This window comes from Zootermopsis nevadensis, unplaced genomic scaffold, assembly GCF_977971745.1.
Source record: "Zootermopsis nevadensis isolate Lab colony 2312 unplaced genomic scaffold, Znev_1.0 Znev_ptg000020l, whole genome shotgun sequence".
Classification (NCBI taxonomy): Eukaryota; Metazoa; Arthropoda; class Insecta; order Blattodea; family Termopsidae; genus Zootermopsis; species Zootermopsis nevadensis.
The window spans coordinates 6547935-6561004 of record NW_028259152.1 but is presented as its reverse complement, the minus strand read 5'-3'; the positions used below and the strand labels follow the sequence as shown (position 1 = coordinate 6561004).

General features: G+C 38.8%; 1 protein-coding gene across 2 annotated transcripts in view; it reads right to left on the bottom strand.

Annotated features, from left to right (window-relative positions):
- LOC110827701 (uncharacterized) overlaps window positions 1-12248 on the bottom strand; it is a 145403-nt gene extending 133155 nt beyond the window's left edge. For both annotated transcript variants that reach the window (XM_087352165.1, XM_087352164.1), the window contains exons 1-2: window positions 12100-12248; window positions 10444-10597 (exon numbers count right to left, since the gene is read on the bottom strand). In XM_087352165.1, the coding sequence (XP_087208291.1) occupies window positions 10444-10597; window positions 12100-12118 (173 nt within the window). In that variant the 5' untranslated portion in view covers window positions 12119-12248. The remainder of the gene's footprint in view (window positions 1-10443; window positions 10598-12099) is intronic.
- Window positions 12249-13070: the final 822 nt, after the last annotated feature.

Here is a 13070-nt window from a genome sequence, read left to right as displayed (position 1 = left end):
GAATGTAGACGCCTAAAAATTGTGTATATTTTGTATTTGTCAGAGAGCAGAGCGATGAGAACCCACTGCCCTGATGATGGAGGCAGCAAGAACCTCTAAAACGTAGGTACATTTCTATCAGACTACACGGCATAACAATCCAGAAGACAGCCATCTTGATATTTCAAAATGGCTATATACCTATACCTAAACATGAAACTGTTAACACACAGCAACGTTACATCACGGAAAGGAACAGGTGTTAACACATTACCGAAGTGAATATTTTCAAATGTTATTTCGCTTGGGTTATCTGATAACATGTTTCTACATTATAAGAACTGGTGCTTGTTTCCTGAGGAAAACGACTGGCAACTTTGGGCATGCTCAAACATACAGTACTACATTTCACGCGAAACTTCAGACATCTTGCCATTACCTTAGTACATCTCGCAATGCTGCAAAACCAACAGAGCCTAAATACAAAATGTGAAACATATTACGCCAGAAGCAGACCACGAGGCACGTGACAGTCTCTCTGCAGACAGATTGTTATAGATACAAAAATTTCACATTCGTAAGCAACAACACTTGACCATCACTCACTGTTTTAAAACTAAAGGCGACAGAACTGAAAGGAGAAAGGACCTACAGTGGTTCCCCTAAATACGATGACGTAGAGGAGGATGAGGTTGGCTTATTGTTGGACGACTGGCACTTGCAGCATTGGCTACCCATGCCAGCGCTTCCGTGTGAAAAGGATGTAAGTTCACCGCACTTGAAATCCAATCAGAACCTCACATGTCTCACACCTCGACACCGCCTCCTGCCAAAGCCTCACACCGACTGCCACTCGGCTTGCCCCAGTCCCGAACCCGAGTCCGTGAACGGATATTTTTGTCTGTCTCGAGCGAGGAAAAGCGGAATGGCTACGAACAGAGACGAAAAAGCATTCCAACGCATCATCTCCAACGACTGTAGAGTATTTACTGCTTACATGGAGCTATTTCTGTAGTGAAGACAGCTTAAAAATCGGCCAAAAGGTGTGTACCTTCCAGTTCCTATTGAAATACGGAGAGCTGTTGTTGAAATGAACCAAATTAACGTCTGGTTGAGTTTTGAACAACTCATCTACTTTGTCCGAATACGATGTTCATTCTCTTTCGTTCTAATGTCTCTGGAAAAACAGACTGCGTTATTTTTGCGCCGTTCAGTACCAACAAATTTTCATTGTTTAATGTACTATAAGCACAATTTTTAAACAAACAAATGTGTAAACTTAGTTAAATAAATTGTTTAATACCTTTGCATTCTTATCTCCTTTTATCCCTCGTCCTGAACGCACACTACGCAGCTAAGGACGGTTTTTATTTATCGTCACAATACACGATCTAGGCAAATGTACAGAAAACGAATGTATTGATTCATTAGCAATAAATATATTTTAAATGGTAACAAATAACAATATTTTGTTTCAAGAAGTGCTGCTGTTTTGAATTTTGTTAATGGTGGCTCGACGCTGAGTTCTGCATTACATAGTCAAGAAATACCTTATAAACATTTGAGTTGTACAGATAAAAATATTTACAAGAATATATTTCAAATATAAAAAGAGTAAAATAGAATAACAATTGCTAAAATGCATCCTTAGGTAAGTGAACGACACACAGGCATCAGCAGACTTGTAGAGTATTGTGGACCGTGTCATGCTAAGCCCCTTACAGAAGATTAATTCTAGCGTGAATGAGACATTTTGAGTAACAACTGGTTTCGTCTCTGAAGATGGAGACACTGTGTCCTCCTACACTTTGTTATCTACCTACAAGTTAACATGGCGCTAAAACCCACAGAGACATCTTCGCCGTGAGAACCTCGAATGTCACATTCTGTTCTCATTATGTGCTCCGTACCAACGTAAAACATTCTTGATTTGACGACAACAATTTTTGGTGCGCTACATGAATTATAAAGTTCCCTGTTATGCAGTACCCTCTGTTATCTGCCTTTTCCTTCTTTGGCAACAAATATTGCCCGAGTACGTTACTTCAAAATGGCCTATTTGTTCTTTTCCTTTAAGAACACGTGACAGGGATATTTACGCTTCTTCCGCTCTAAGCATCGTGAGCAGAAAATGGCGCAGACGTACGACGATTGTTCAGGTCCTTTACCCTCTTCATATTATTAAACTCGGACTTTCGTCGGACGCTTTTGCTTATGGTTTACCTGTGCACACAAGACGTCAGCTAGAACAGAGACTAAAATAGTCCACAACTGCCGTCTGTATGTCGTAGTTCAAAGTTTGTGTGACGGGAAACCTCTGCAGCGATGTTCTACACTTGCTTCTTGCACACAGTTGCTGTTTGTTGCCTGTCCTCAGACTTGTGCGCACTTCCAGCAAATACTTCCGCTAGAAAGCGTGAAATCTCAGCTACTGGACTCTTTTCATAAACATTTATTTACGTCTCTCTCTTTTTTCCTCAATTTTCTGTTTATTTAATTTCTATTCTTTTCTCTCTCTTCTTGTCTTCTTCCGATCGGTTTCCCCTTCTTTCTTTCTTTCTTTCTTTCTTTCTTTCTTTCTTTCTTTCTTTCTTTCTTTCTTTCTTTCTCCCTTCTGTAAAATCCTACAAGCGAAGTGAAAATGCCTGTCAGTGTAGTTATCTACCTGAACCAACCTTCAGTTTCAGGTATCAGGATTTTTAGGCTATGATATTACGAACTTCCGCGAAAATCGAACCACTGGAAACAAATTTCTCATATATGATGGACAATTTCGTAATTTAATGTATATTCTTGTATGGCTATGAAGTTTCATGTGAGGTTAAGTCAGAGCTTGCAAATGGAATCACACGGAATGAAAAGACAAGGCAACTCTCAACCACTGATACAACAAAATCTCATTGCCAATTCCGAGTTACCTAAGCAGAATCAAAAGACAAAGTTCGTAACGAGACAATTTTATAATGTGATGTCAGTGCCAGCCTGTGTGTAACAGCTATGTCGACGACTGACAAACTGCTGAAAGAATTTGTATATTGTACGTCAATCCGTCTATCTGCTCGAAAAATTTCTTCGCCGAAACTACTGCCATGGCATCTCGTATTGAGAATTGAGTAACATTTGTATAGTTGTACAAATAATTTTGTAGCGTGTTGGTGGAATGTAATCCCAAGTTGTAAATAAATAGCAGCTATTTCTTTAGGTATGGCCATAAGTTTACTTTTACTAGGTTACTACAACTGCAGAAGTCGCACTGCACAGAGAAAGAAATTGTTCGTTGAATATTCATCAAACGTAAATGTGTTTGCAATAAAAGTGCCAATGAGATATACGCCTCTGTATTTTATATCATATTCTAATGTTTTGTACAAGCCGCTTTTTTAAAAAAATTATGAACAACTATTTGAGCTTTATGCAGACTAAAAGTTATGGCCGATTATAATGTAGACCTAGAGTAAAAAAACTATGTTCAGTCAATGACGACGATTCAGCGATGTAAAACAGCGACTGCCAGTATGTTAGCAGTTCAAAAGTAACCTGCTAGATAGCAGCAGACGCTGGCGTTTTCTAAATCTCGATGCGTAGATCTGCAAACTTTGTGCTGATAACTGAGTTAGTAACGTCTTAGCTGCAGTGCTCTAAGGTTTAAAATAGTCACAAACCGCAGTGAAATATAACGGAAAGATTCCTAGAATAACACACTTCTGAATGAGTCATCAAACGAGCAAAATATCGAACATCAAAAACTGGTTTCCGAAGGTTCGCGAATAATTTAAACAATCTTACTCGATCTATATATAGTCCCATGGGCCCCAAGACAATCTGTCGCTTCTAAAATACCAATTAAATTGTACGTAAATGTGGAAACAGAACTTAAAAGAAACATATATGTACTTTAAATGCATGTTATTTACCACTGGATTTTATTAACAGAGCACCAACTTCTTTACTTGTATTTCACATGTAATTTAAAGACATTAATACAATAAAAAGCATACATCATTATCCTAGACATTAAGATGCGATTATAGTGAAGTGACTGTGAGAACTGGCAAACACAACTCAGGTTAGCCAAACCCTGGTGATGATTCAAATTCGGCACGCGCTTATTACGAAACAAAGCAGTATCTACCACCTTATCGCCCCTTGGATCGGAAGACAAATTCATTCAAATATGTCTTTCTGCGCTGAATACAAACTACTCAAACTATTGTGCACAAGTAGTGAGCTACGTCATCGACAGATACATTTTTAGCCTACATTTTTTAACTAAGAGGAAAAACAGGCTTATGGCAGGGATCGCCAACAGTTTGCCGGCGGGCACCCTGATCGTGTGGCGCCGGCGAGAATTTTGAAATATGCACAAGGAGTTCCAAATGTTTAACATTTTAATTGTATTTGTCACACTCTCGCGACAGTTCCTCCTGAGCCAGTTGGTAGTGCAGATGCAAGACTCAATTTCAGTATAATTATTCCAATTTACATTTTTATGTAGCTTCTGACGGTGCGTGTCCGCTATAAATTATAAGCTCTTCGTCGTCGTCCGTCAGCCAAGAGAGGTTGGAGGTCCCTGACCTGTGTGTTATAACTTATATACGTGTGTCGACAAACCGGAAATAAAAATGTTACCTTGGAAAAGTTTGTGAATGAGAGGATGTTAAAAGAATAGATCGCAAAGGTAAAAGGTGTGGACTGGATTCAATTGGCTCAGAACTGGGTCCAGTAGCGGGATCTAGTGAACATATAATGAACCTACCTGCTACGGATTAGATAAAAGAGGACACTTCCTTGTTCATTTTCTCATAAAGGACTGTATTCCATGGTGGCAGTTGGTTAACTTGTAATCGCCCACGTTACTAACTTTAAAACAGCGAGATTGGACGTGGAATGGTTGAGGTGGAGGTTTCTTCCTACTTGCCAACATTCTGTCCTTATCTAATGTTGTGTGCCAGATCGGCTCCTCATCCCATCGTCTAAATCAGGGGTTCTCAAACTAAAGCCCGCTGACGTGATATGAGGGGCCCGAGTACATTTTTAGTAATACTTCACTTTGTACGATAAAAAACAGTTTTCTGATATCAAAAATCCCGTCTTGAAATGGCAGTGTGAACAACTTTTCAGCTTAAGAACTTCAAACCAGGAACTGGCACGCGTTTCGTTGATGAAAAGTAGTAGGAATTAATGTGAATCGCATTAAAGAATTAACGACAGATTTCGCTGAAGAAAATTACTGGGCAATATGCGAACCTGTTTGCAACAGCAGGCCTAATCAAATAACATTCTTAAGATAATAATTTCATTTCAACAAGATGTCCCCATACAGACTCCGAACAGACAGGCAATGCAATTTATCAGTACTGCGACAAATTTCCTAAATACAAATACTGCAGTTACTGGAGATTTGGCGACTGTTTCAACAGCTGCTCGTGTTCACTGTCCACACTTTGCCCGTGACATAATGTACATGTTGTTCTGATCTACTGCGACAATGTTTCTCAACCACAAATTCTAGCTGACGTTATATCAGGTCTATTTGGCTGCAGCTTTATAGAACACTTTATTTATTTAAAGGAAAAGAAGAGTCTAATGAACGTGCCAGGCTGTTTGTGTGTGTATTTTCCTTTCAACCACTAAACCAATTCACCGATTTTCACGAAATTCAGTATGGATACTAGACCACTGGAGGTCACTCCAACGTCCTACATTGTAATTTCCCATAATCAATAATAACATGGCTGACGCGCCAATTTTAAAACTGGGAGGGGCATTACCTCTGCTTAATACATAATATCAAAATAACGTATACTAATGACCTTCGAAAGACATGCTACATTTTAAATGATTTTCTCTGTAGAGTGTAAAACAGCGCTGTCGTCGCAATTAATTTTCATTTGTCCATTGGAGCTAGGAAGTAACATTTTGTATGAAGATACATTATAAATATATTTACAAATAATGCGTTTATTTGCTGTGGTTTATTTAACTGCGATATTAGTAACTCAGAATACATACAGCGTCTGTGTAAATACTGTGTACAAGTCAACATAGTGACGAGATAATCGCAAAACAAATTTAATATATACACAATTTGTTCTCAAATAATGAATTTTTCTACGAAAAAGAAGCATCAACAACAAGGCTAGTGTGTGAAACACTTACAGCTTTAAATTTATAAGATATTTCAGATTTGAGAACGATTAGGTCATGTGACGAGCCCAGCAGGCAAATGCAAGTTATTGTTTGATTATGAATTCTCATTAATAAATATGATACTAGGAGCACAAGATTTTAATAAATGGAAGTCTGTGCTAGTTCTACCGGAAATCGGTGACGAGAATTCAGGGTTGGTACTTGGTCCTCTTTATATTTTCAATACAATGTAATCCCATTAGGTTCATACCTGTCTTTGAAGGCAACACAAACAATTCTTCCTTCTGTATACAAGAATTCAAAATAGAACAATAATATTCTGGTTAAGGCCCTGATTCTACTTATTCTCCTTCTTCCTTCGATAAAGAAAGACCTAAAATAAACTATTTGTTTTACGGAACATCAATCAATTTAAGGTGACTTTCCAAAACCCCTGAAGATATCTAACACATCAATGACTCCATTTTACTGCTCTATCCGCGCTCGTGTGAGTTCTGGCCAATTTTTCCCTGTTGAATGGCTACCACGTTAACCATCTCTACTTTTGAAGCGGTGCAACGACACGACAGTTGATGTTAGCTGGAGGGACTAGGAGTCCGGCCCAAGGGACATGCGTAACCTAATTCTGGAAACAGCTAATACAGTCGTACTTTGCTTAACTGGCTCTTTGTAAACACAACAGACAAACTAAAAGCGCCTTCGTCGTGAACTGTGCTGGATGAGACTTAACTGCCTGTTCTTGAAATTCTCTACGCGAACTAGATAAAATATGTAATTTGTTAGTGATTTAAATTGATACAGAATTTATGTTAATAAGCTCTTCGCGTAACAGAGATTAAACACTCTCGAACGATTGCACCACTGTTTATTTATTGTGTAAGCGTAATAAATTACTAATGTGCTGTTTGAGAGTAAGAGATTTTGGTAAAAAAATTTGTCTACGTCATTTCCTCGTGCCCGTAATTTAAGAACGCTTATGTAACGAACACTCAGATGCCACCTCGTTCGCTCTGTTGCTATAAACCATGATCTGTAGAGTTTGCGTTGGTTATGCAATCACTGCATCAAGTGCGGCGTAAAAGTCGTTCTCAGAATTTAATCGATCAAATAATGACGGCGTAACAATTACATCTGGTGCGGACTTTCTGAGTATACTGCTTCTAAATTTTATTTGCGTATTCTATAGACGTGAAGTCAAAAACAATTCTGGCAGCAAGCGAACAGAATGGGAAGCCATTAATCAACCAAAATCTTTATAATCGGATAGCTGTTCGAATAAAACTGTGTTTAAAAGACACACCCAGTTCTCGAAACGCAAATAGCCCAATGTAATGCGCCGGAACAGATGTGTGTACTATTTCCGGGGGCGTTGAATGAAGTAACAAGAAAATATATTTTCACATAAGGCAACGGTCGGATGTCAATACGAGTGAAGTATTTATTTCCGTCATAGTTTAAATAATTTGTCATTTATATTTAAAACTGTATTTTAGTGGCGACCCGACTGAAGAAGTATAATATTCCAAGGCACAAATCTTTTCACACACAAACGTCGAAATTCCAGAGGACTTTCAGACAGGAACAGACATTAATCCCCTAAACTGTGGAGACAAGAATAACAATGCGTATGCCTTCACCAGAGCATCACTCAGCTGTTGCGTAGCTCGGATAGCGTCAGATTGAGGCATAAGGTCACAATGCCGGTCCAGCCCCGTTTAATTCCTACGGGAGCGCCTTCCTAATGCATAGCAAAGATGCATCTGTTTTGGTGATGGACACATTCCCGCGTCAGGGTTTGAACGTACACTTACAGTCGCCATTAGAGGCACACGATCCGGTGCAACCTTTGCACTAAATTAATCTCACCTTAAGAAAACGGACAGTAACTGACATGTGTAGACATGCATGCGTTACTCACAAGATTCAAAATATTGGAAAGGAGCCTACCTTGCATTCGGTTCCGATCTAGAACGAAGCATAAGTTAGTATGAAGTTTTTGTATTTTTTCTCAGTCAGTGTGGGACTTTGTAGAGAGAGTAACTTTAAGTTGGCCACGACAGCTGCCTCAGTTGAGATGCAACTGACATGGAAATCGCTAAGTGTTTTACGATCATATGTGATTAATCAATAAATTATTATGAATATTTACAAAAATTAGCGGGAAACTATAAACCTTTCCGAGGGCATGAAAATGCCCATGAAAATATGTTTGGCGATCCCTGCCGTAGATATTTCGCAACACAAAACTGTTGCATACTGATAGGACAGATAGTTAAGTACGAGGACGGGCATTCCTGGGGTTAAATCAGCTGAGATCTTGGCATGACAATACACCACAGTTATAAATAGCACATATACAACCTAACGGGTAAATCAGAGGAGAATCTTGCTATGGGCTGGCGTATATCAGAGCTAAGCATTGATAAACAATATATGTCGCTTTACTGATAACAATTTTGAAGTTTAATCTAAGCGACATATACAGAAAATAATATGGATTAAGAAACTAAACCTAACCTACCGTAAACTTTATCTTTTGCCGATAATGTGGAATTAAAACGATGTAAAATTACATTTAATGGGTGGAACAGGGAAAACTAATGTAAAAACAGGAATTTTACGGAAGAATTTCACTTTCATTTGTTTTGTTTTCGATGTACATTATTTTGTTCCGTATTGCTTCCTGCCATGTGTCTTAGAACAATTCTGTTGTAAGCAGAAAGAAATAAAAACATATATAATATATTAATGGTCTGTTGGAGAAAAGAAGAAATAACGGAGAGAAGTGGGGAAAAAAGTAAGGACACTCGAAACGCATATTTCTCTGAAATAAGAGTACACGTGTATCATGGATATCTGACTTGCAGTTTGGACAAGAAGCATATATATATGCTTACTCAGCCAGGAAAACAAGATCAGAAGTCAAACTGTCTATGGGCTAAAAGACCATGGTTCGGATTTCCTACATTACAATTTTTGTCTTTTCTGGAGTGTGCAACTTATAACGTTCCTAGTTATGCAATTATTTCACCCTCCTATTACAATCGGGTGAATAATCCATACAAAACAGCAGGTTTAATTATAATTTTGTATATTTTAATCTTCATTTTTCTATATATGGTTCAAATAATAAAAAATAATACTGTGACATATTATGAAGACCAGCCAAACTGTTGGCGCAGTGTAGCCTATCATGAGTTAAATAAATTTAATTTTATTTAATGTTTTTATTCGGACAGGCCTAATTTTTAAACGCAACAGGATAAGTTCTAAGTAGCCATAATTAATTTTACAAAGGAGTAGCTCTGATAAATAACTGTTATCAGAACTTCACACACATTTTAGTCACACACTGATACGCTGCTGGAAACAACCTTCACCGTCTGCTGTATGTCTAACTACTCATATTCTTAGGTAGTTATAAGAAACCTACGTTGGGCATTGTCCACTGTCTAAAGTGTATTTGATATGTACGACGTTTAGGGAGTTGGCTCTACTCCCATCTTCAGGTGACTGGTTGTCACTATATTGACACTTTTGTATTATTAGTAACAACAGTCTGATCGAAAGCGGGACCTTTCGAATGCTAGGTTTTTACGTCAACCACTAGCACTCAAAAGTCCGTGGTTCGATCCCCACTGTTGCCACTAATAACACATTTATATAGAAGGCATTTGAAGGATACTCTGTACATATTTCCTGTGAATGTCACAGCACCACTAATACAATATAATGGACCCTTAAATGTTAGTCACAACAGTAACATCATTTCACGTCTTTGCCAGTTCTTCTGTACCAAAATATACCACATTCGCACTTTCTCCAATAACTCGTTGTCCTCTATTAAAATTGAATGTGCCATCCTTAAAATCCGATGTAACCAGCGGACAAATAATGCTATTTCATAGATCTCGCGCAGGTAAACGTCACTCATAGCTTTACCGTGAATGATGAATTAATATAATTGATCATTTACTTGGATTCATGCGAAACTAAATAGAAATAAGCTTGCGAGTTCGTTTGGGCTTATGATTTATTATCATTTCACTTATCCATTATTTCTGTTGTTCGAGCTCTAGTCCTCGAATTATTTCAGATATGAAAACGAAAATTCAAATTCTTCGTATGTTGATACAACGCATCTAAATTATCGCACCTGACTCCCGCATCATGGACCACATGTCTCTATAGAGTGCCTGGTCAATTAACTGGTACATGAAGGCGTGGAGAAAGCTCTACCAATCAAATCGGTTGTCCTTTAGTAAACCTGCGCCTGCTTGTCGCCAGGTTTCATGGTTTGTGTACACTACTCACCAGCAGATGGCTGTTGGAGCGCCACCAGCAGGCGCCAGCTCTATTGTTATGGTGACGTCAGTTCCCTCTCGTGCTGTAACACATTGTTGGGTATCCCCTAAGAAACTGGGAGGCTGTATATTGCCACCCGTAACAGGTTTCTTTTCCATTCCTTCTGGAGAGCAACAGAAAAAATGTTTTATAGCCTCATCGAGTAACACTGGGGTAAAGCTTTGCTTCTTACAATTCACTGAAAGAACTACATGCATGACTAAAAATATAACTTAGAAGTCGGTCGTTTGGCCACAGTCGCGGTAAACAGTTGGAGCAAATGGTTTCTACCCACAGCGAGCTGAGTTCACCTGTCCTCCATCTATCTATACTGGGCTCTAAGGATATTATTTCTTCCGGCATCTATTATATCTCTTCGTTGATCATGAAGTAAAGTATTTAAACTTGTCGGTTTAACTCAATTCAGTAATAATAAAGAGCAATACTATTTGGATTGGAAAATGAATAACGAATCCAGAAACAGGGTTAATTCATTTACCCAACTGTTAATAACCTCGCAGCGAACTGCATTGTTTCTCGGCTGACGAGCTGGAGCACTTAGAAGATAACGAAGAACGGGAGGGGACGGTCTGGAAGAAGGCGTTCTTTTCCGGTAGCGTCTTAATGTACAATATGGCGCTCACATGTGGGATGTTAAAAGGTTCATTCGAACTTCATTTAGTCACATACGAATAACATATTAGTAAAATATTTATTTTCTACTGTGCTGACCTGAACAGTTTGTTGAAATATACACATTTAGAATTCCCCGCATTTTTGTTTATTACCGTCTATTACGTCTTCAGTCCGCAAGGATGAAATCGATCCTACCGGCTAAGGTTGGTCGAAAAGCGAGAAGAAGATAAAAATACGATTAAAATTTTACTATAGCATTACTAAGGTAATTTAGCGCTACCTACTTGTTGTGGTAAATAGCAGTGTGAAAGATACATTATTCAAGTGAAACAGCTTCTGACTTAATTGGAACAGCAACAATTTAGACTAATGGGTACCATGAAGAACGACATGTGACATTACCGATACAATCTTCTAAAATATCGTTCACAATGTTTGCTGCTGTAATTGTGATATGTTACAGCTTAAGCTCTAATTCATGTAGTTCAATCTGCATGTGTTCTATATATATAAATCTACTTAAAAATCTTACTTTGAAAGGTTATTTTCAAATTATACTGCCATGTCAACATATCAAGGCATGATTTGACTTATTGGTTACGTCAAAATTGTCTCTGCTAGTAAACGTTATTATGTGATGGCATGACCTCATGGTCTGTATCGTTTACATAGTAAAACTGAAAATAAGGTTTTAGTTATCTTGACGAAGAATGCTACTTTTCATTGCGGGAATCCCCGAACCTGAACGTGTGGGGTGTTTGTATCAACAGAGCATCATTTACCCCCTCCAGATTTATTTTAAAGGCTCTAGCCACAAAGGTATGGACATTTGAATGCATCAATGTCATGGTAAGGAGCTAGAAATCTACGGTTGTCTATTTTTATTTGGCCGGGTCTGTCGCTCGGCAAGCAGGCGCATGATGGAGTCATGTCTTGGCAGCCTATCGTAGTACTAGACCGTGAATAACTCCAAAAGATCATTGCTTTTACCTGCAGTAACTATAGTCATGATTCCTTGTATGTGATGTCAAGGGTCAACAACAGTAGCTGCACTAGAAAACAGTAGAAGAAGAAAGGTAAGACCAGCTGTCTTGTGGGTCATCACACACACACACACACACGCACGCACGCACGGCACACACGGGGAATACCACACCACGCAAGATGCGAGAACACACACCACCGTCCAGTCGACAACAGAGGTGGTGACGACGGTGGCGCCCTGTAATGGACGGGCTAGAGCTAAAACCGGCATACGCAAGCGCAGTAATACATAACGTCGCCTGGTGACGTGCCGTTAAAACATTCCACCGATAGGTGCAAAAAGCCAAAATATCTCTTCAGTTCTGAGGTGGGGAGGTTGTTAACATTTGAGAAGTATTAGAGTGCGCATTAAAATCGTTTCTAGGAAGATAGAAAAAGAGGGTTTTCAAGCGGTAGAAGCTAGCTTAACCTTTAATTTGAAGGACAGCAACGTTGCAGAAATGATGCACTTCCTGTTCAAGTCGAGTTATAACTTAGGTCATAGCCCGGCGTCACTGTTCTGACATTAGTAGAACCCACAGAAAATATTTTTTTTATAAACTTTATAAAATGTTTGGTATAAATCAGTTCGATCTGTGAACCCGTCATCTCGTTAGGACCCTTCAGAGAGCCCTGACCGCACTGTTACAGCTAGAATCTACCTTAGGCCCTCCTAATATCCATTGATTCTAGACATACGAATCCAAAGCTCTGTAATCTATGCCCAGCCAATGTTGGGTTCTCGGGTTCGAAAACTAATGAGGGTAAGGTTTATTTCAGCAACCTGTTTTATTCATGATGACACCAGTTCTAAAAGCTACGTTATAGCCCCCACCATAGTAATTCCTTAACTTCTTTCTCTCTGGTTACAAAACACTGGCAAGAAATGAAAATTTACATCGCAAGCAAAACACCGACTGAAATATAATTTACTTGTG